Source organism: Antennarius striatus, chromosome 5 (genome assembly GCF_040054535.1).
Source record: "Antennarius striatus isolate MH-2024 chromosome 5, ASM4005453v1, whole genome shotgun sequence".
In the NCBI taxonomy this organism is placed as follows: domain Eukaryota; kingdom Metazoa; phylum Chordata; class Actinopteri; order Lophiiformes; family Antennariidae; genus Antennarius; species Antennarius striatus.
The window spans coordinates 7,684,995-7,707,500 of NC_090780.1; the positions used below are offsets into that span (position 1 = coordinate 7,684,995).

Sequence of the window (22,506 nt, forward strand, 5' to 3'; positions counted from 1 at the left end):
CAAAGCATTCATGTAAAATCAGAGAATCAGAGAACAGTAAATTTCACTTCAAATCACCAACTTATTTGACATAACCCTAAAATTTGAGCATCCACCAGCCATGGCATATAGAAGCAGGGCTATCGGTGCTTTGTGTTTGTGAGTTTGAGCCCATATGTGTGTATAAATATTCTAGAGTGGAAAAAGATTTTCCCCATTGAGGGATCAATAACGTCTAAAAAAATCTTAAACCTTAAATCTGAAAATGAGCTCCCAGGACCTCTGAAGCACCTCTGCACCTCCGTGACCCTCATCTGTAGCGGAGTTTATTGCCCCCTCCTTGTCCACCTCCTCTCCTCCCGCTCCTCCATCCATCCCACCACAAAGAGCCGTGATGGCCCTTCTGTCCCTCTCTTTCTGCGGCCCCCTGCTCCCTCCCCACCATCAGGATGCTTTTTCTTCCAGAATCTATAAGAGACAAACCCCCAGCAGTTGTGGTGGTGGGTGGAGGAATGAAGGGGGTCTATTTATTTATTTATTCTTTTTGCAGCATGAGCCTAACATGTTTGATTTTTTTAAATTGATATTAACTATCTTATTATTCAGTGGTGGTAGTTGATGAATTGTTATTTTTTTTAATATATAAGATCCTACATGCGGATGTCTGCACAAGGTCTGTTTTTTAAGGCATATTAATATTTTTATATGACTCTGGTATTAAATTGCTATAACAGGACTTTTATGTAAGAGTCTAGCTGACAGATTAATGACTCTACTGGACTGGGGTTACTTCTAAAAGTGTGATTTGGGTTTATTGTTTGAGACTATTTCTAAAACGTTTCGTTTAGATAATCCCACTGCTTTGTTGCTTCGCGTCATTCCACAGTTTGTTTACCCCACTGACAGACTCCATAGTAAGACGCATGCAGGACTTAATCGCACATTTACAAAGCGGTGGTGGAGTGGGGTGTGGGTGGGGGGGTGAGGTGAGGTGGGGGCAGTAGAAAGCCAAGGTGGGGGTCCTGAACACTACATTACAGTTTTATTTCGGATGTTTTTTTCAGTTGCAAAACAGATTACAGTCCAGGCTGCAACACAAAGGCCGGTCAAAGGCCCACTTCCTGCAGCCATCCTGGGGTGAATGGCGCGCAGGACGGGGTCCCCTCCAGGGTACTTGAGCGCAGGTGCGACGTATGTAAGAGTCACCCCATAAAACACAACGGGGAGGGGAGTAGGGGGTGCGAACGCGCTTAGGCCTACCTGTTCCCGTTAACCTGCTGTTAGTACAACTTCTTAGTAAATGTAAATGTAGCGAGACGGAATTAACATCATAATTTACATCTCGTCGAGCAGTTTGGGGCGCGGCGTGTGTGGGGACGGGAGGATGCTGCAAAAGGGAGATGGTTTGTCATAAGTGCATCAACATTTATGGAAAAATACAAAATGTATTAGTGACTCCTCTTTACTTCTGTTGGACACATTGATTCAGTCAATATTACATTCATCTGATGGGCGCACTGGAAAGAAATCAGGTTCATAAATCCAACCACATGGAGGAAACGTTGGCGTTACTAAACTCTCGGAATCCCCCTACTGAATCAGAGTTCCAGTGAATTCAGGACATTACATTTTTCGAACTGCAAGTGTTGTTAATAACCGACCATGATTAGTCAGTGAGGAAGGTGGACTGACCTCAGGGCCAACCTCTGCGCCTGACATCGCTCCTCCTCACGGCTCGTCGCCTCCGCCTGGAGTCCCATCAAGGTCTGAGTCTCCCGCTGTGAATGAAGGCGATGCTTCGTCACCATTCATTCTCAGGCAGGCGCAGGACAAACACACATCCGCACCACTTCCCCGGACAACTTTTTGGAAACGAAAGATGACAGAAGAAAGCAGGGGTAAACGCAGGAAGCAAGCCAACCCCAGGAGAAACCGAGGTAAGACGCATCCGGCGCGTAAAAGTTTGGATCAGACGTTGTTACAGGATGCAGGCGGTTGTCGTTGCAGACTTCATGAACTGTTCTCATGGAATAGTTTCCTCAAACATTGCTAAGAAGTTTTGCGCTCTGCTCTTCGACTGCAGTCACACCACAAACACGCGTTTGCGTGTAATTCGCGTTGGCTTATTGCGGGATAAATTGCAGGACTGATAAGCAAACTTTCGTTCAATTGACAGCCAAGAGGATTGGTTGTTCTACCTGTACGCGCACCTGGGCAAAGAAAGAAATGTAATTCACAAGAAAAGCGTATAAGCGGTGACTGGAATGTTTTTATTTCTTTCTTTCTTTCTGTCTTTCTTTCTTTTTTCATTTTTAAAAATAGTGTCTGTCCAGTGAGTTTTATTTACTCTACCTTGAAAACTTGTGGGCATTTTTCTAAATAGGTCGCAAATCAACGACTTGGGGGGAAAAAAGAGACTCGGTATCTTCACACGTTTTCGTTCAATTAATGAACTGTGATTCTTTATTCAGACAGAAAATGTTGCAGCTCGTCGTGACTTAAGCCCCAGTTCAGAGTAACTTTCTCTTGTTCACCGGCTCTGAAACTGAAACGTTCAATCATGCGCCGCCAATATCTGAACCACAATCAAAACCTGCAAACTGATTTGACCTGTACATCACGAACTGGGGGGTTTCTGAGAAAGTAAAGTGCATAAATGATAAGAATATAAGAAAAACATAGCTTTAGTTGGATAGTCAAGTCATCTTAAATCATTTTTCATTAAAAAGTCATACATAATAAAATAGTAAGTTAACAAATTGGTTATGATTGATTAGTTAACTTGTTCTCTTATTTTTCTGGACGACTGTAAATGTTACCAAAAATGATGCATTCATTTAAAGCGAAGGACAGCCTGTACAGAGATTTAATCTGCCACAAATTTTAAATGAATAAATCAAACTCTTGATCTAGAATTAGTTTATTGCCTCAGCTGACCCACAGATCTTTAGGTGATGTCTTCTCTCACTACACAACTCTCTCTCTCTTTCTCTCTCACTATTTAGAAACGTTGGGCTTCATATATTTGTGTCCATTTTAATGAGTGGGCCCGAAGTTATCAGCAGTATGGATACAAACATCAGAGCATCCACACACATTAACATGTTTCTGATGAGGACTAAAAATTTACGTCAGACTTAAAACAAACAAAAACTGTCCGGAAACTAACTCTATGTTTAATCCAAAAGCTCTTCTAAAATAATAAAGAAATGCAGCCCTGAGATTAAATCCAAAAATTTAATTGTCTAATAAAAGTTATTCTAAAACATTTTGACACTGATAATGTTTAAGATGATGCTTAACTGTGTGTTATTGCCACCGCAGTTGATGCAGAACTGTTGGGTCATAACCTGAGTGAATCTACCACTACCCAGAAGTCTGACACCCAGAAAAACACAGGAATAAGTTGCTCATTGAAGTTTTTTTTTAATCTTTCTATCACTGAAAGGACATTTTTATTTCAGAAACTACCAACTCAAACATTGCTGGATTTATTCTGAAGTCTCGAGGTTCACAAAAGCCGTTCAGACCTTGCAGAGAGTTTGTTTGTCTGATCTGACACACAGCTGTCCTAACCCTATTTGCTGTGAGGATACTGTTTACTTATCTGTTTTTCTTTTATAGTTTATTAGTTTGCTGTAAGTGTTTCCTCATTTAATCCAGAGAGGTGTGAAGCTCAGCGGGAGTATCACCAGGGTGAGATTGCTTCTGGCTGCTTAGTGATAACGGGAGTGTGCATGCCCACACACACACAAGCACGCACACACACACACACACACACACACACACACACACACACACACACACACACACACACACACACACACACACACACACACACACACACACACACACACCTTTGACTCACGTAACAGTTTGCTGACTGACTGTGGTCTATTTAACAAATCAGCACCATGACTGCTGCGAATGCTCCCAACCCAAAGGCCTGCTTTCTAAAAAGACACGTCACTTATCAAATTACTATGAAACGGTCCAGGTTAATTCCTGCAGGGACCCCAGATGGAAGATAAATTCAACTCTTTCTCAGTTTACATTTAATTTAACTGAAGCTGCTTTAAAGTGAAAAAGTAACCTGTTGAAGCCAGTTTGCTTTGATAAACCCCACCATAATTTACACATTAGGACGTAGGGTCGGTCTTCTTTTGGAATACTGTAGTTTGTGACTCTGCTTGCCGATGGCCTGATTTAATTTTTATTTTTTAAAAATTTTATATACTGGTTTGATCCCCGAAGGGAAATTAAGAATGCTCACTCTAGTTAATGATTCAAATGCATGCATACATACAGTATATTAGTGAGTACAAGCCCCTGTAGCACACACACACACACACACACAAGGGGGCCTGTAGGCATGCAAGGGGGGTAGACTGGCGGGCAGCTCCTTCTTGGTGCGCCCCAAATGAGCAATTTTCGTAACGGAGACAGCACCTTGCTCAAGGGCGCCTCGGCAGTGCTCCGGAGGTGAGCTGACACCTCCCACTGTCAGCTCACCTCCGGGTATTTTTTTGGGCGGGAGCCGAAATCGAACCGCCGATCTTGAATCATAGACGACTGCACTGCCGCCTGCTCTACCACCGAGCCACTGCCGCCCCGAGAAAGATGTTATGCTATGATTAAACATAACATAAGTGTGTATCACACACACGTCGGTGTGCATGGAAAGTCAGCACTCGCTGTGTTTATATCCTCCTGTAGGTTAAGAAATGCATGTGTTAGGGCTGTGTGTATGATCTGGAATGTGCTGGGCTGGAGGCAGTCATGTGAACAGGGAGTTAAAGGTCCTTGATAAAACCAAATGAATTTGGCAGGCCTGACTCATAAGACAAAGATTCAGGGATCCGCTCCAAACCAACAGCGAAGAGACAAAGCATAGACAGAGTTCTCCTCTCTCCAAGGCGCCTATTGATTAGCTCTCTGTCTCCCCCAATAAAACTGCCAATGCTCACCACGTCTTAAGCAATGTGACGAAATTACTACTCTTCATTCCTGGCAGATTGAAAACAGTCCCGAAAGAAACATCCATTTGAAATGCTGTCCTGTATTTATTGTGTGTATGAGAGACGTGAGTTTCAGGGGGTAGCCAACGGTTCAGCATCCTCCTTCAGGCCACAGTCAGTGGAATCCATGATTTATAACATCAGGGGGTCTTTTACCTTCTTTTTCTTATCCAGAGAGATACTGCTGAAAACAATTCTGCTTTTGAAACAGCTTTTTTGCTAAGTCAAAAAAAACCAGATGATTTTTGAAGAACATACTGTAGATGACATTACAACAAAAATATGTGACATGATTGTTTTTGATTTTGTTTTCATTCCCCCTCCAGTTTTCTTTTATTGAGACAATATCTAAATCACTATTTCAGTTTTGGAAAATAACTTTAATGAAGCAATCCTTTAATATCCAGCCTCTGCCTTTCTTTCACTACAGAGGCAAAACCAAATGTTGTCATTTATCTCTTGTGTTATATATAATCTCTGCCCTGCCTCCAACTCAGCAGGCATCTTCACCACCAGAATGACATCCACACGACGGATCAGGCTCGTTCAAAGACCCGCTTTTAAATCAAATTGCCTTTAATGAGCACCCCCATAAACATATTTAGTCTTGTTCTCTTGCACGTTGTGTTTGGTTATGAAAAACCTCCCTCTGCTGTTGAGCTGATGTGTTTTTTTTAAGAGAGTGCATTCTCTGTTTTCCTCAGTCCCTCTTTCTCATTTTTCTTCTTTTTTCAAGTGCCAATTTATTTAAACTCCTTTTCCCTTTTCTTCTTTCTCCTTCATTGATTTCCAAACCTCAGTCTTTGTGTGCAGCTGGGCCCCAGCTGTGTGTCTGTGACTGTGTATCTGTGTGCACACCAATGTGTGTGTTTGTGTGGCTTTTTCTGGCACAGCACTGCCACACCGAGCATAGCACACTGTACACAAAAGACTCAAGCAGCAGAAAACGGAGGGAAAAAGAAAAAGAGAGAGAATGGGGTGAAACGTTTGAATGCTAAGGCTGAGATTGTACTGTATAGAGTGGAGGGGCCGGGCCTTTTGGATCGGGCCTACTCAAACAGCAGATGTATCAGCGCTCTGGGATGATGGTTGGCGAGAACGAGACAGCAATGAAGAGCTCAGGCACCACAGTTTATTACCAGGACGTTTCAAGAGGCTCAGCTCAGGCGTCAGAATCAGTGGGTGGGAGGGATGTAGGAGGAAGAAAAGAGAGGAGGATGACAGTGGTGGGAAGCTGATGGGATTGACAGAGTCCAAGATGGTGAAAACCGAACGGGTCGAGCAGCGTGAGCAGCAGAGATAGAAGAGACCAAACGGGCGACAGTTTCCTTGTTTGCTCCTTGACTTTCGTACAGCTCCGAGTATCAAAGACTTTCACATCCCAGCTTTGTTTTTGATGCCAGATCCGCACAGCAGTAATAGGGAATCCCTTGATTTAGTCCCTCTGGTATTTATCACATGTTTAGTCAATTATTGCTCATTCCGATGGCTCAGATGTAGCCATTCAGTCGCACGTCTTACTCTACATTCTTGCTGCGTGGCTGACACACTGTTGATCCACTCCAGAAGGAATCATTTGGAAAGGTTTGCAGCAACGTTGCAGGAGGTGTTTTTCTGCCATATTCGCTCCACACATGACTATATGGAGTTCTTGGATCTATTTTGTCATAAAATATCCCTTTCTGCACATAGATGTATCTTAAATATGTATCCATGCAGTTTTGAATTAAAATTTAGTTAAGGAAAATTAAGATGTGTTCCCTCACTAGCTCTACAGTTTGCTGGTAAGGAATAGATTTACAGAATATTACCACAAGATGACTTACGCCCCGTCCACACGATGACGGATTTTTTTAAAAACAGAACTTTTTAAAAACGCATCGAAAACGATTCCCGTCCACAAAAAAGCGTTTTTTAAAAAATGTCCACCCACACGTAAACGCACCAGTGCGTTTTCGAAGACGGCTATAAGCATGCCAAACCATGTGGTGGCAGTATTGAGTCAAATTTTATCCAATAGGAATCCTCTGTTTTGTTGTCACAACACACGGGCCGATAAATACGACGTCACAGCGGTTTTCGTCGCAGGCAAGACGTCAGCGTTTTTAAAAAGTCGCGGATACACCGTCCACACGACAACGCAGACCCAGCGTTTTTTTAAAAAATCCACCTCAGCCAGCGTTTTTAAAAAGTTGCGTTTTTGTTCCGGATATCTGCGTTGTCGTGTGGACGGAAGGCGTAAACGCAACAAACAAGTTGTGTTTTTAAAATATCCGTTATCGTGTGCACGGGGCCTTAATCAGAACCCTGGAACCTGAAAGCGTCTTTGAGGATCACTCACTTTTAAACTGTGGGACAGTGCTACACCATAATGTGTGCATGCATGTGGTCATGTGTTCATGTGTGAATATAGCATAGTGTTGGCTACGCTAACTATTCTTTGTGAGGCTTCTCACATGTACAGGCAATCCTCCTTTTTCACCAAAGATGTTTCACACAATAGAGATGGCAGATGTAATGTAAAGTCTGATGTTGCAAATTGATCCCTTCTCATTCTCAACATCTTCCATGTGCTGTGTTGTTATTCCGTTCTTTGTCTTTGCATTGGCAAGACTTTTTCACCATTAAGTCTATTTGTGGCCCTTCCTTTTGTGCAGACAGCCTGGGCATGATGTGTTTGATATGCTGCACATGTTTTACAGAAGGAAGAGGTTAAAAGGATCCACACAGCCAGGCCTTTCTACACACAATTTATAGATATGTGCTGTTTTATCACACCTCAAATTAAATTTGGAAACCCTGCTTCAGCTGTCATGTATTACAAGGTCCAGATGGGTGGCAGAGGGAGGGGGTGGAGGAGTGGGTGGGGGGTGAGACGTGAGAGGAAAGCAGCCTGGCAGGGCGATGTAGCCACTCAGCTGGCTAAGAGTGTGCCGGCATTTAGCAAAGGAACTTAATATAGCGAAGCAGCAGGGTGAAGGAGGAGCAGTTTGATATGTGCTTGGTATCAGCAACTGTCAGGAAAGAGGAGGCGTTCATTTAGGATTTGTCTTGATCACGCCTGAGGCCAGAAAACCTCATGCGTGATTAGTGCCTCTCCTGCTTCAACTCATCATTTACAGCTCTCTCCAACTCCAAGACTTATTTCTTATAATTTGAATGATTAAAAAAAAAAAAATCAACTGTTTTATTTTGGTTGAATTTCCATCTTTTTTACTTTGTTTCATGCACATGTTGTTCTTCCAGTCAACATTAGATCATTAAAGGTATTGTAGAACAAACAGCTGCTTTGAAAAAGAAACAATCAATTAAACTGTTTAGTTGTGAATTACATCCACGATCTGAAGGCTTACAAACAAAATGATCTGATTTCTCAACATCAGAGAGAAGCACGAGAAGAAAAAGAGCTCTGTTTAAAGTAACAGCAAGAAGATTACAGTTTTCGTTGGTTATATGGATAAATAGTTTTTCATGGTATGTGATTTTTTTGGAACAAGATAACACTGTATGTTAAGATGAGAATTAATGTTCGCTTTAAAAGATCAATATAGGAACATAACTACAGACTGGTATTTATTAGTTTGAGAATAATTGTATCTTCTGAAAATCTGATGAGAAAATTACTTTTAGAGGTTTTATTACAGACAGTTCCTAAAATCCATAACTAACCAGATCCATTTGTTATTATGTTACTTCAACTGATGGAGTTACACTAAATAAGCATTATTCCTGCAGCTGGAAACATGCAGGTCCATAGCAAAGAAGTTATTACTGGCAATGATAACACCTTCAAACTAATTGAAACTCAAAGTAGTTCTATTTCCAATGAAGTCAGTGTAAATACAGCAAATCTGGAGCAGAGCTGGAACCAGAAAGTATTTGGCACTTCTGCTTCTTCACCTCTTGTGACTTTTGCCAAACTCAGATCGGAGAGGATCTTGCAGTGATTTAATCTTAATTTACCCCAAATGACAAATGATGTTGCAATCCCGCGGCAGTAAACACTAGAGCCTGCATTCTGCTGTCGACAGGAGATGGATCTCACCTCCTGTTGCATGTATCTGAATAGACAAGTCATGCTGACAATGCCTCACAAACCGTTCCTCATCCATTGTTCAGCCCTTTGCTTTTGTTTTTCTTTACAGTCTTACTGTGGTACATGATAACATTTAAATAACAATGAATGTTCCATGAAACGAAAAGCCTTTGCTGTCATTCAGGGGATTGCACTACCAAAATGCCATGATGACCATTGCTGTGTAAAATTTCAGAACGTAGTTCTTTGGAAAAATGATGCCATGGTCCATTTTGCACATCACTGTCAGGTTGAAAATGCAAGGGCAGAAGAGGAAATGTTATTCTTTAGTGTAGATTTTAAAAACTGCTGACCTGGCATGTTGGTCTTCTGTTAATTTGAAGATGTTGCACCACATGAGTGTCGGTTTTTTTGTGTGAGTGTGCGTGTTTAAAATTAGGAAAGACATTTGCTCAATTTCTCTTTATGTTCATGATGCCAAAACAGATTTTAATCTCCGGTAGTCTGAGCTTGGAAAACAATTGATCCAAATAACTGACATCATACTGTCTGTTTATTAAATAATCAGTGATAAACTCTTAAGCAGTCATTTTCTCCTTTTGGCTACTCAAACAAGACTTGCTCTTTGCTAACAGAAGCCCAACAGAAGACAGAAATATGGAAAGAAGTGTAAAAAACAGTTTTAAAATCTCAACAAATATGGTTGTCCGATGGTTTTAAATGTAGAGTAGCACAGAAACCAACTCCACCCTGGTATTCCTCTTCAAAGCATTGTCTACTTCCTGTCCACTCTATCATAACCTCTGTCAACCCAGGTGAGAAAAAAAAGTTACACTTGGACTTAAAGCAAGAAATTCATGGGAGAAGAGAACGAGCCAGCTCCCCTCCTTCCCCGTCTCTTCTTGTACCTGTGATAACCTGGCACCAACACCTCCCTCTGACCTGCACAGCCCACACACACACACACACACACACACACACACACACACACACACACACACACACACACACACACACACACACACACACACACACACACACACACACACACACAGTTACCTGGGGGGGGAGTTAACGCATTCCATCATGAAGCAAATATGCTTCACTGATTTTTAGGCCCACCTGTAATGATGAAGCTGTTATATTTTACGCTATGATAATATCTATCTGACCCCCCTCCCTCCCTTCTCCCCGGCACCCTGTCTCCTTCCCTCTCTTTCTTTGTTTATTTAGCTTTAAACATCTTATTTCACATACCTGGTTCCAGAACATTTTGGATGCTGTGTTAAAGAATAATGAAACAAACAAATCTGATAATTTCCAAATCCTTTCTCACATTTATCGGGTGCCTCAATAGTTTCAGCAATTTCATTAAATGTCATGATGATGTAGTGACATGTGTCAGAGATCTGGAACAGAGCAGCAGAATAACTGTCCTCAAAAACACTTGATTGGTAAAGAGGTTATTTGATTATTAGTTAGTTGATACTGTGTGGTCGTGTCATGATTGAGAATAAAAGGAACACCCTCGAATGTCCCAGTCATTCACAAGGAAGCGTGTTGACAGGCTCACCACTGTGAGACTCCATGTGGATAAATCGTCCAACAGTAAGAATAATGTTTCTCAATGCACAACTGCAAGGAATTTGAGGATTCAACCATTTACAGCCCAAAATATCATCAAAATATTCAGAGAATCTGGAGAAATGTCTTCTGGATAACCACTGTAAGTAAACACAGTTCATTACTGTAGAAAAGCAACTTCAGATGAACTTTAATGTGAAGGACAAACCATAGATCACCAACACGCTGGACTGAAACGAATTGGAAAGGAGCCCATTAGTTCAGAGGAATCAGCTTTTCATTTCAATGTTTTAGCTTTTCCAAGACCAGCAGAGATCTGTGATGGCATCAGGGCTGTGATACTGCTAATGGGTAGCTGGGATTTCTGTGAAGCACCATAAATGCTTAAATGCTGCCATCCAGACAGACAACGGCATTTTCAGGGACTTTCCTGTTTGTTTCAGCAAGACAATGAATTCACGACCCTGGCCTGTCTGCAGTTCAGACCTGCCCCCAATGAAAATGTGCGGCACATTATGAAATCCAAAATACACCAATGGAGACCTCGGACTATTGAGCAGCTCAAATCATATATCAAACCATAATAAGACAAAGTTCTACTTGCAGAACTTTACAATTAGTGTCTTCTTCTCAAACACTGAATGTTGTGAACAGAAAAGGTGATGAAACACAACTGTAAACATGAAACTGTCTTGACATTTAAGAAACACGTGAGCAAAAATACAGACTGACCATACATTTATGAATAAAAAACAAAAATGTATCTACTTAACTGTTAAATATATTATAGATTTAATGAAATTAACTATTTTCATAAATCAATGCATTGTGTTTTTATTCATATTTTAAATGATCTTCCAACCATTTTGGAATTACTGTTTTTACAATTTGTCTCCTCTCAACACAACAAGGAAGTCAAGGGATCATTTCATCATTGCTGGATTAGTCAATAAATATGTTCTCATTCAGCCATTTCTTTCTGTTTTGCAAGTGTCTAAAAAATGCAGGCACTGTAATGGACATCATTAATGTGTCTGTGATTGATGGAAATATGTAATATTAGATCATGAATTTTAATGTGTGGTAACTCAGGTATGATAAGGATCAGGATCCATTCACAGGAAGCATTTCGTGCTAGAGAGGAAGTAATGCAAATAAACAGTCAGCATGCACTGGTAGTGTTATCACATACATTTTTAAAAGTTTATCTCTGATAGTTTTAACAGCATTGCATTGACAGGGCCAGGGGACAGTTTTAAATGAAAGGCCATTCACTAACACAAGAAATTTAAAAGACAGAGAGTACAAGGTATTTATACTTTTTGGCTATGCAGTCGCCTTCGGTACCTCAAGGAAACAGCCTAGTTATGATTATATGGTGCATGTGTTCAGTTTTGCAAGAGGGATAGAAGGGGTGAGTAAGTCATAATGCAACCTGGCATCATATCAGAAAGAGGTTGCGTCATCCAGATCATATAAGTAATAGGTAGGTGTGAATGTGTCCAAGTCTGATATTGGGATGGGGCTCCGAACTTCAGTTACAGAACTGGGAGGTTGACTTTTTTTCTCCTCTCCCCACACTCCTCTATTCTCTTTGTGTGACATTCCCTCTCACTCTTCTTGCTTTGTCTTCTCTCTTTCTCCTCTTTTTTCATCATCCCTTTGTGTTATCTGCGTGTATCTCAACTCTTCCTTCCCCAATCCCTTTATTCCTTCTCAGTTTTTAATCACCTCCTCCTGCTTTCCTCCAGTCTCCTTCCATCTATGCATCCTCTTCTCCTCCCAGCCCGGGTTCCAGGTTTGCCTCCCTTGTCCCACTGACACCACACACTGCTCCCATCCCCCGAAAACCACTTCAAACAGCCAACGCCATCAAAGCCCACAGTCAGTCAGCCAGTCAGCCTTCTGCTTCGACTTAAAATTACTGTCGTCCCAGTCGCAAGGCTGCTTTTCTCTTCTGATACACATCAAAGATCCTCTTAAACTCCCCAAGTTTGCTTTTTAAACGATTCTTCTTGTTGAGTCTTTTTTATATACATACATTATTTTGCTGGTTGAGGTTTTTATTCTCTCTCTCTCTTTCCTTCACTCTCTGTGCTTGCCATCATTTTTTTCTCCGACTGGGCTAGGTCAGTAATGACATGCACACACTCTCAGGGTCGTTTCTGCTGCCTTTGCATTTTTATCCATGACTTTAATTAGTTTCTTTTTCAAGGCGTTGGTTCAGTATTCACATGCACAGTACAAATTCTCTCTCTGTCTCTCACACACATGTGCACACACACACACACACACACACACACACACACACACACACACACACACACACACACACACACACACACATCCACTCACACACATATAAAGAAAGAAAAGAGAAAAAGACAATACAATTTCCGACCGTAACCTTAAAGAAATTGTACTCTAATGTTATTATGATCTTAATATAACCTTAATCTTAATTTAGAATTAATCCTAATTTAACTTTAATCTAATTTTAAGGCCAGTCTTCCCCCTAAAATGTAACAATTCACATCACGGGTGCTGCTTTGTCCCAAAAAAGGAGAGTCCTACAACGCATTAACAGATGCATGTCCTCACTGTGTCAACACACACTCACATGACTAATGTGTGTTCCTCTTTCTGCTGTCTGTGTTTACGTGTGTGTTTGCTCAAAGGACAGAAATAAGCGAGGAAACAAAACAGGGAGGAAGGAACAGAGCGAACAGGGCAGGAAGCGTTTACAGACACACAAGGAACAACTGAGAGGGAGAAGATGAAAATAAAAGTAGAGTGACCCATTAGAAAGGCATCTTTTCCATGTTTCAAAGCCTTGGAGGTCACAAGTGGTCACATCTGTCCTCATCTGTGAATTTGAGAATGTAATGTGGATTTATACCAGATGATGGCGCCCTATCTGTACGTTGAACACGCTGGGACTGACTGTCAGATCTCATACAGCCAAACATTTGTCATTATCATGCGAAGTATATTCTGATACTAGTGTATGTATTGGACCTCATTCATCAGCCTGAGGGATTGAATCTGAAGCAACGGGGCCAGTTCAGGTTTAGGAACCTGCTACACTTTCTGATTTTATTGAAACTGTCCTTATGTCTTATTTATTCCCAACAGGGAATAATCATTATTATCATCAGTTAATTTGATATTAAACACTGCAATTATTCTTCAGTTGTTGTTGGCGTGTGTGTGTGTGTGTGTGTGTGTGTGTGTGTGTGTGTGTGTGTGTGTGTGTGTGTGTGTGTGTGTGTGTGTGTGTGTGTGTGTGATCTATCAGTTACTCACTCCATATTAATAACATATAAAATATGTCTAAATGTATTTGATTGAATGATGACAGATCTTTGCTGTTATACTAATAGAATGAACGAGGTCTCCTGTAACAACATCTTTCTTGTTTCACCGATGACTCAAAGCACTTAAGCCAGATTTCATTCAGATGCCACTGTGTAAGAAAATGTAAGAAGTATTAAAAATACAAAAATTCTTGAGTAATTTTGACATTTTTAGGGAGAAATAGGACACAAATGCTCCATTACCATCCAGTGGAAAACATACTGTGTATCGTTTTCCTATCAAACCTGTACGTACATGTGTCATCTGTTTCCCCTTCTGATGAGGGTATCATGAAAATGGTAATTTACGTGATTATATTGATTTATATTATATTATCTCATCATTATAGATCTGGACATCTTTGTCAAAAGATGTGATTATGGCGTGTTTGTTTATTTTCATATTTTAGTTAATTCATTTGTCTTTCACCTTCCACCTTCATCACGCTCTGTTGTTAACTGTAAATAATGCATCGCTATTCATTTATTCATTCTGGAATTCATGCTTTAATCATACATATTGGTCCTTGTAGTTTACATTGTGACGCTAGATTGATGCAGTAGAATGCTATTCACATGTCACTGTAAATTTAGTTTTACAGTGCAGTGAACATCTCTACGTGATGAGCTTGATCAGTTATAATGTAGGTTTCTCTGAATTATTCCATCTTTTCATTATGCATTTTTAGAAATGCTACGGGGACTCAGATGAAGACATTTGGCCTTGGATAAGAACACCCCATAAAACACCTTTAATAGAACTTATATGCAGATGTTTGAAGTTGTCAAAGTCGGTAGCATACCAGGCATATTTGTTTCACCCACAAAATCTGCCAAAGCTAGTAACTGAAAGTTAAAACTTAACCAAATCCCACATTGTATAGCTGTTAAGCTCAAAGAGATGTTTTATTTAGCATGAACCCCTATTAAAAAACTTCAGAACCTTTGTCCTCCGTCAGAGAAAGTTTTAATATTCAAAAGGAGCCACTATTGTGTGGTTTCTTGCACCAATGTACAAAATAAAGAGCCACATCAGAAAGCTGAAATCGTACTTGAGCATTTTCATGTGTAGAGAAAAAAGAAGGAAAACAAATTTGGAGGGGGGAGACAGGGGTATTTATAGAGTGGTGTGAGAGTTTTTGCAATGACAGGACTCTAATGAAGTGGAGTTTGGGTTTTGATTCACAGTGTGGTGAGTGCGTGGGTCCCTTTGTGACCGTTACTGCATTCCAGCGCCGATCCCTCGCTACACGGAAACCAGGCACGGGCCGCAGGAGGAGGCAGAGGGCCAACTCCAAAAACCAAGCTAACCTTTCCCACCAACATTAGTGCTGCTTCCAGTGCAACAGATACATGCAAGGAGTGAGAGCATAGGCAAAACAGAGTCATGGTGACAGGACTGAAGGCATATGTGTCACACAGTGATAATAATTACACATATTTGTTAGTAGTCATGTCCACAGTAGGTGAGTCAAATAACACAATTCAAGAAATCCAGAATGACAATAACTGTTTTGTTCTATTTTATTTTGATAGTTCAATGGATGAGTTGTGTGTGAGTATTCTGTATAGGAGTAATTTAAACATTTGTGAGGATGTCATTATGAATATTCTAGATGTCAAGAGAGCACACTAGAAAATTAAAAATCTAGTCTTATCAAAGATCTAATCTAATGTCATCTAATTTAAACCTATACTACATTTCCTCCACAGTATTCCCAACTAATGTCATTAAAGCAGCCACATGTGTCTAATTGTAGGTCAATGCTGGTGTCAAACGAGGTCCTTTGCGTTAATTGTGTCACTGTGGCGGTCTGTAGGACAGGTAAACGTGGTGGCAAATGTCTCAGCAGCAGCAGACAGGAAGCCTTCAAAGGAAGAGCACAAGTGACCACAGAGGTCTTTGCACCCATCTTCAGTCAGATCTTGTGTCACTTCTGCAAAGACAAAAACTGGTTACTGCATATTTTGCATGCAAATTGATGAATATAGTAGAAGCTTTAAGTCTCACTTATACTATCTTAGTTTTAGTGCCCTTTCTCCTCTACTAACAAGACAACTTCATAGTAGGAGAAAAAACCTCTCTGAAATGTGTTCAAACTGAAGTATGAAATTTAATTTGTGTTTTCTTTGCACCCTTTGGAATTTCATGCCAACGAGGTGCTCCTCCATTTTTAACCTCCTGTGGTTTGTTTTTTGGGAGCTGTGAAGGTCCCTAAAATACTGCATGTTCAAAAACATCTTCTGTGGAGAAGAGGCAACGTTATACATTGTGGAAGATAACACTTATGATCATAATCTTTATTGTAAGCTAATTACCGGCCATGAGTTTGTAAAGTTATTAATTTCGGAGTTCGTGCAGAGGCAGCTGTCAACTCAAAAATCATTATAGGCTACAGAAATAATCACGGATGTCTACAGTTGCCTTACCACAATCTAAGAATATATAGCTCTGGTGGGAACCTAAAAGAGGCGTGAAAGTATACCCTGTGAATGTTTCTGCTTTTTCATGTGCATCTGTTCCTGCAGTTCACTCTGTTGCACCCATCGTGAGTCACAGTTCGCTCACCAGTGCATACGATCACCTTTGCGGTTTCATTCCTGCTCTGAGCAGCGATCATACCCAGTCATCGCTCTATTTTCCTGTTCATATTAACTCTCTCCACCCGCGTTTGATCGTTGTACGTCCAACTCTGTCACATCATCTGCACCCATCCCAACATGATTGCACATCATGAGAACTGTCACATTTGGAAACCCACACATAATCTAATAGCTCTAATGATGAAATCTGAACATTTGGCTAACTATTTATTTAGCGGTTTCATGGAACAATATTTCTGTTTGCTGTTTTTTTTTTCATGTGTGTTTTGAAGACCATGAGATAAGATTTCCATTCTCACACTCGTATGTGTTTTTTGTTATAATATAGACATAGTCTTACTGATCTGTGCCTCTGATTTCAGTCAGTGTTCAGAAGCCTGGGTGCTTTCAAAGCAGCATTAGCAGCTGCACGCAACAGCAGTGTTTGTTACAGTCCGTGTCTTGGGGCTGTGCTTTGATTCACCGAGACTCCTCTAACATCGCACTGGGAGCTCACATGTGAATAATGAAACTAACAGCAGTGCACAGTCACACTAAAAGTGCAACTTGTTGGCAAATCCACTTTGTTAGCGGTATCAGTGAATAGCTCAGCGGCTTTGAAGCTAGTAAAATGCCCAGGGTTGATTCTGTTTTTGTGTCACAAGAGCCTAATTGAACAGAATCATTAAAACCCAGACTCGACAAGGCAAAATACCCTCACTATGTTGTTTGCTGCCAATTTAAAAACACCTGAGTGTGCAGACTTGTACTGCTGAATTGTCTTCCTGTCTGTGCAGAGCCTAATCAATATACTAAAATTTCCCCGGTGTTTATTTCTTTATCTGATTATTGTGTGTACCTTTGCGCCTTTCAGAATCAAAGTGCAGATATTGCCTCTTGGCTGCACGCTGTGGGTTAAACGCTCTGACAAGGTGGTCTCCTAATGAGCGGAATATCTAAAGGCATAGAACTGTGACTTTGCTGCTGTGGAGATGAATGGGCTACAACGTCTCTGTGTCTGACAGCAAATCAGATATTCATGGAGTGTATATAAGTGTGTATATATACACACACACACACACGCACACACACAGACACACAAACAATCACAATTATTACATATTTTTTCTGGTGTTTGGTCAAGCTTAGTTGGTTTTTTTTTACAACAGGCCCGTCTTTCTCCCCATTTTAGATTTGCATGTCAATGTGATTTTGGTTATTTTTGCAATCATTGCACAAGAATGTGAGTACTTCCTTTTCTGTAGCCCCAAAAGGCAATAAAAATGCAGCAAAACACCATATTATCAACATTCCTACTGGTTAAAATAATAGGTAGTTTTCAATTTCCTGTCGTTATTTATGATATATTGTGATAACAACATGGATGAATTCAAATTAATGTTCAAAAATTATTTTTTTTAAAATTAGCACAGAGCTTTCTGTAAAATAAATTGCTGTTATATCATCTTTCACTCTGCCATGATCTTAAAATTTTCCTTGTGGGCAATGGTGGCGGTGTGCTCATTGAGTGTTTGCTACAGTGACTCAGTTAGCTGGCACGCTATGATTGGTTTGAATTTTGTCTTCCTCTTTAGTGATGTTAAGGCAGGTCAAGCAACCCAAACCAGAACACCCTATAGGTTCCTGAAGGAAGCATCATCCCGTGAGAGAGAGAGAAAGAGAGAGAGAGAGAGAGGCAGACAGACAGACACACAGAGAGAGAAAGAGTAACTGTGAAGATGTAGATCAGGTGGGAGGTGTTTCTTTCTGGTTCCGGTCCTCCTCTGACTCATCGTGCAAATGTGAGTCTGTAGGTTTAAAAAAAGAGCTGCAGCAATCAGATTTTTATTAAATGGCATATTTGATTTCGATGATATAATTTCTATAAGACAGGCGTTGTTGTCAACATGAATATGCAGATGAATAAGGACTTGCCTCATCTGTGAGCTGCTCTCACAGGTACAGCAAAATTTCGACACACACACATCTTCAGGTACTTATATTTTGTTCCATATCAGTCCCTCAAGTTCTGACATCATGAAACCATCACCATATCAACCTGATTTCAGAAGCTCAATTTAATCCGATAAGCAAATCAAACTTGATTAAAATAATAGTTTTTTAAATGAGGATTTGTGTGACCAAATAATGACCGATTAGTATATTTTCAATCTGTTGACAGTATTCTTGTTTCTGATGGTTTTATTACCTACATTTTGCACCATATGAACTTAATCAGATGTTAAAGTAAAGTTACACAATACGTCTGAAGCTTCCTCTGAAGGTTGATTTATTCTTGGTTGTTGTCCAACTATTGATCAGTAAACTACAAAGTAACATAAAACATCACAACTTAAAAATGAAAAAATTTATTTGAATTCTATTTGTACCATAATTTATTTCTTCTATATATTGAATTCTAATTTTTACAGTTAACATAAATGTGTTATCAATATACAGTATATAAATTTGTCAATATTAGTAAACTAAAAAACTGCTGTATCTTCACTAAAGACCATTTTGTCTTCAGCTGTACTTGTGTAAATTTTAAGTTTTAACATTCCTATATTAACATTCCTATATATTTATCTTACTTTTTTCTTTCATTCTTTCAGCTTGTGATCGATTTTATTCTACTCTCTTATACTATTTTAATCATATTCAGCCATGGTGTTGTGTTCAAATCATGCAATGGTCAGAATGACAATAAGGTGACCTGAGTCTGAGTCTGAAACTTCTGGCACATTTAATTCAATATCTATAATACAAATACATGAGATTTTTTTTCTCTGTTTCGCTCAGTATTATTTACTGGACAGTTGTTATCTCGAGCTAGAAGGGAAAACGGATCAAATTACAGTGATGATTCTCCAATACAGTTATTCTGTCTTTCTTGCAACATCCTAGCTTGAACTGTCAAAATAAAATTATCTGAATTGAAAGAGCTCCTCTTTGAGGTAAATTGAGCCTGACTTTGTTTGTTGTCATGTAAAAGAGAGAGAAACAAACAAGGTAATTTTCTGTTGAGCCGCATAATCACTGTCAATAGCATCGTATGTGTCCATCATAAATAAGATGCAGATTATTGTGTTACCATGCAGTAGAGGCCTCTTGGGTTGAAAGCAGAGCAGACTTAGACCGACAAAAAAGAAATGTTTATATGATCCTCTTTTTTATCTTATATGACTTTAATTTGGTGTGGTTTGTATTTTAATGTGGCTGTATGAAAATGATGTGCTTCCATGTGCTGCACATATGTGCTGAAGAATGCACTCAGGCGTCTGTCTCTGTCTGACCAAACTAATATAATAAAACAACTGGTGTTGGTCATAATTTTGTGGACTGTCAGTCTCTCAAATGTTCTGTCTTTGCAGACCGATTAAAATACTGATGCAGTGTTTGATCAAAACACACCATTGTTGTCCAACCAGCAGAAATAGTCCACAACAGTCGATCGGTTGATGTTGTCAAGAATGATGCAGCACAGTTCAGTTTGCTGTCTCTGGGTATGAGTCACACTCTTCCCATGCACCACACTACACACATAACGGCAGTGGACTGTTTTCTATTGAACTCTTCTGTGTGGGGCTTTTTTTTTTTGCTCAGTTTATTTCAATAATTTTATTTTTCTTTAAACATGAATCCATTGCTTGATCGTACCTTGACATACAAATTTAGGTTTACTGCTACAACAAAGGGTCTACATGAAAAAACCATGCCAGCACGGCCTGCTTTAATAGAACACATAGAGGCTCACTGTCATTCACTGTCATTGAAGGGAAAACTGAGGGTAAGCCTAACAGTGATCAGGACCAGACTGCTTCTTTTGAAGCCCAAAGGTAACTCCTGCATCCTGATGGGCCCTCCCTTCACGCTACACAACTATCTGCTGCAGTGGAACACATCTGACGACCACTTTCACCCCCAGGAAGAGCGTATCACCCCCCTTCATATCAGCAGAGCAGCGGTGCGTGGAGCAGGGGCTTGGCTTGATTCAGATTTTTGCATTTTTGTAGGTGGTGTAACAAACCTGAAGCAGGACACGCAGCATTCTGATACATATAGTTACATGTGTAGGTGTTTGTGAGATTTTGTGTTTGCTGGATACCCCCATCAGCAGCGCCGGCCTTCGTCTTTCACTAACAGAGTGAGTGTGTATCTTTGTCTGCATCTTCTAAATACGGAGTTAAAAAGGGCACATTTTCATTGTGCAAGTGGTCAGAGGTGAAGTGGGAGCTGAAAGTAAAGTATGTTGATCGATCTTTGTGGCCACCAGCTGGAGAAGATGAGGAAGCAGGTCACACGAAAATGAAAATCTTTTGAAGGTGACTCAGAATTAATTTGACAACTTTATAAACAGATAGTGTGCTTACAAAAACATAACAAGCTGTAAAATCTCATTTGCTATCTTATCTAAAGAGGAGAGCACAAGACTCACAACATAGAGAAAGAAACAATAAAACCACCACCAGAGACGTGCAACATGGTGAATTGGTCACTCTACATTGACCACAGCGTGAATGGGTGTTTGTCTTCCTATGTGGCCCAGCCATAAACTGGCTGTACCTGGCCTCCGCCCATGGACAGCTGGGATAAGATCCAGAATGACCTGTAAGCAGCTGAAGATGAGACTGATTGTCTCACCTTCAAGAAAATGAATGAATGTATTACAGACTGATCAGAGACCTCTCTGTTTTTACAGTGATCACCATTTTACAACTGAGCAAGAACAATTGATTCTCTGTATGTTGGCTCAGTCCTTGCTCTGCATGATGTGGTTTTCTCTGATGATGTTTCAGAGTTGCTGGCAGTCAGTCTCTTTGTGTTCTTAAATGGTCATTATTTGGCCATGATTAAATATTGCCAATCAGTGAGAGGAAAACAGAGACTCCTCAAAAAAAAGCCTTGGAAATAAGACCGTACAGCTGAAATCCCATGCATGTGTTTGTGATTGTCATTTATTGTCTTTGCCATGGGAAAAAGTTATACACCATTCCAATTTTGCTGGGCATTGAAGCTTCACTTTTAAAATGCACTGTGTTATTTATCTTTTCCTCTTACTTGCAGTATATCTCAACAAGTCACATTTTGTACATGTGGTTAAAATATGAGCACATAAAAAGAGATTTCTCCACATTTTCACAAATCATGTTCCGTAACACATCTGAAAAAAATAAATTTACGTCAGTATCAAATCTTATTAAGAGATGTAAGGGAATTTCAATAAATTCTACAAAAAGTGAATTCTCTATTTTAGATCAGTTAAATGTCATTATTAAAATGACAAATATGTACTTTAAAAAAACCAGTAATTTATTTGATTGATATTTAAACACAGAAGTCCATAATTAGTCTTCAGTCTTAATATTTAGATTTATAGCATATTCTTTATTATTAAGACAAAATCATATCACTCAAATAAAAATCACATTTTGGATGTTAAACTGACATCGATCAGCATTTACACATCTTGTATGGTTCTGGATCCCAGCATGCAGCAAACACAACATGTATGCTGCAATACAAACAGGCTCAGCATGTAAAATATGTGGCAAGCTGAGACTGTTTGTATTGATCACAGTCCAGACAAATCCATAAAATAACTTGTGATAGGAAACACATTGGATAATTTACAAGAAACAAACTTCATTTCTTGCTTTCAATAACACAGAAATACCAGTTAATAGAATTCTAATGTAATTAATGCAATTTTGCTTTTATCTTTTTATTTAAAATAGAATTTATCATTATATAAAATGTAGATTAAAAATGTTTCTGTTTGTTTTCTTCCTCTTGTTCTCTATCATTTCCTGAGTGTTTCATTAAAATTATGATGGAATGGCTGTGATTTGTGCTTTGTAATTATCAGATGATAATCCACCTAAATGACATCTGAAATGACCAGAAAAATATTTATTTGTATTTTAAATCATATCAAAATTTCTCAACA

The 22,506-nt window shown here is 39.7% G+C and overlaps 1 protein-coding gene across 1 annotated transcript in view; it reads left to right on the forward strand.

Annotated features, from left to right (window-relative positions):
• Positions 1 to 1,762: 1,762 nt before the first annotated feature.
• LOC137595534 (zinc finger E-box-binding homeobox 2-like) overlaps positions 1,763 to 22,506 on the forward strand; it is a 28,429-nt gene continuing 7,685 nt past the window's right edge. Inside the window, exon 1 of the mRNA XM_068315713.1 lies at positions 1,763 to 1,916. Coding sequence (XP_068171814.1) covers positions 1,859 to 1,916 — 58 coding nt within the window. The 5' untranslated portion in view covers positions 1,763 to 1,858. The remainder of the gene's footprint in view (positions 1,917 to 22,506) is intronic.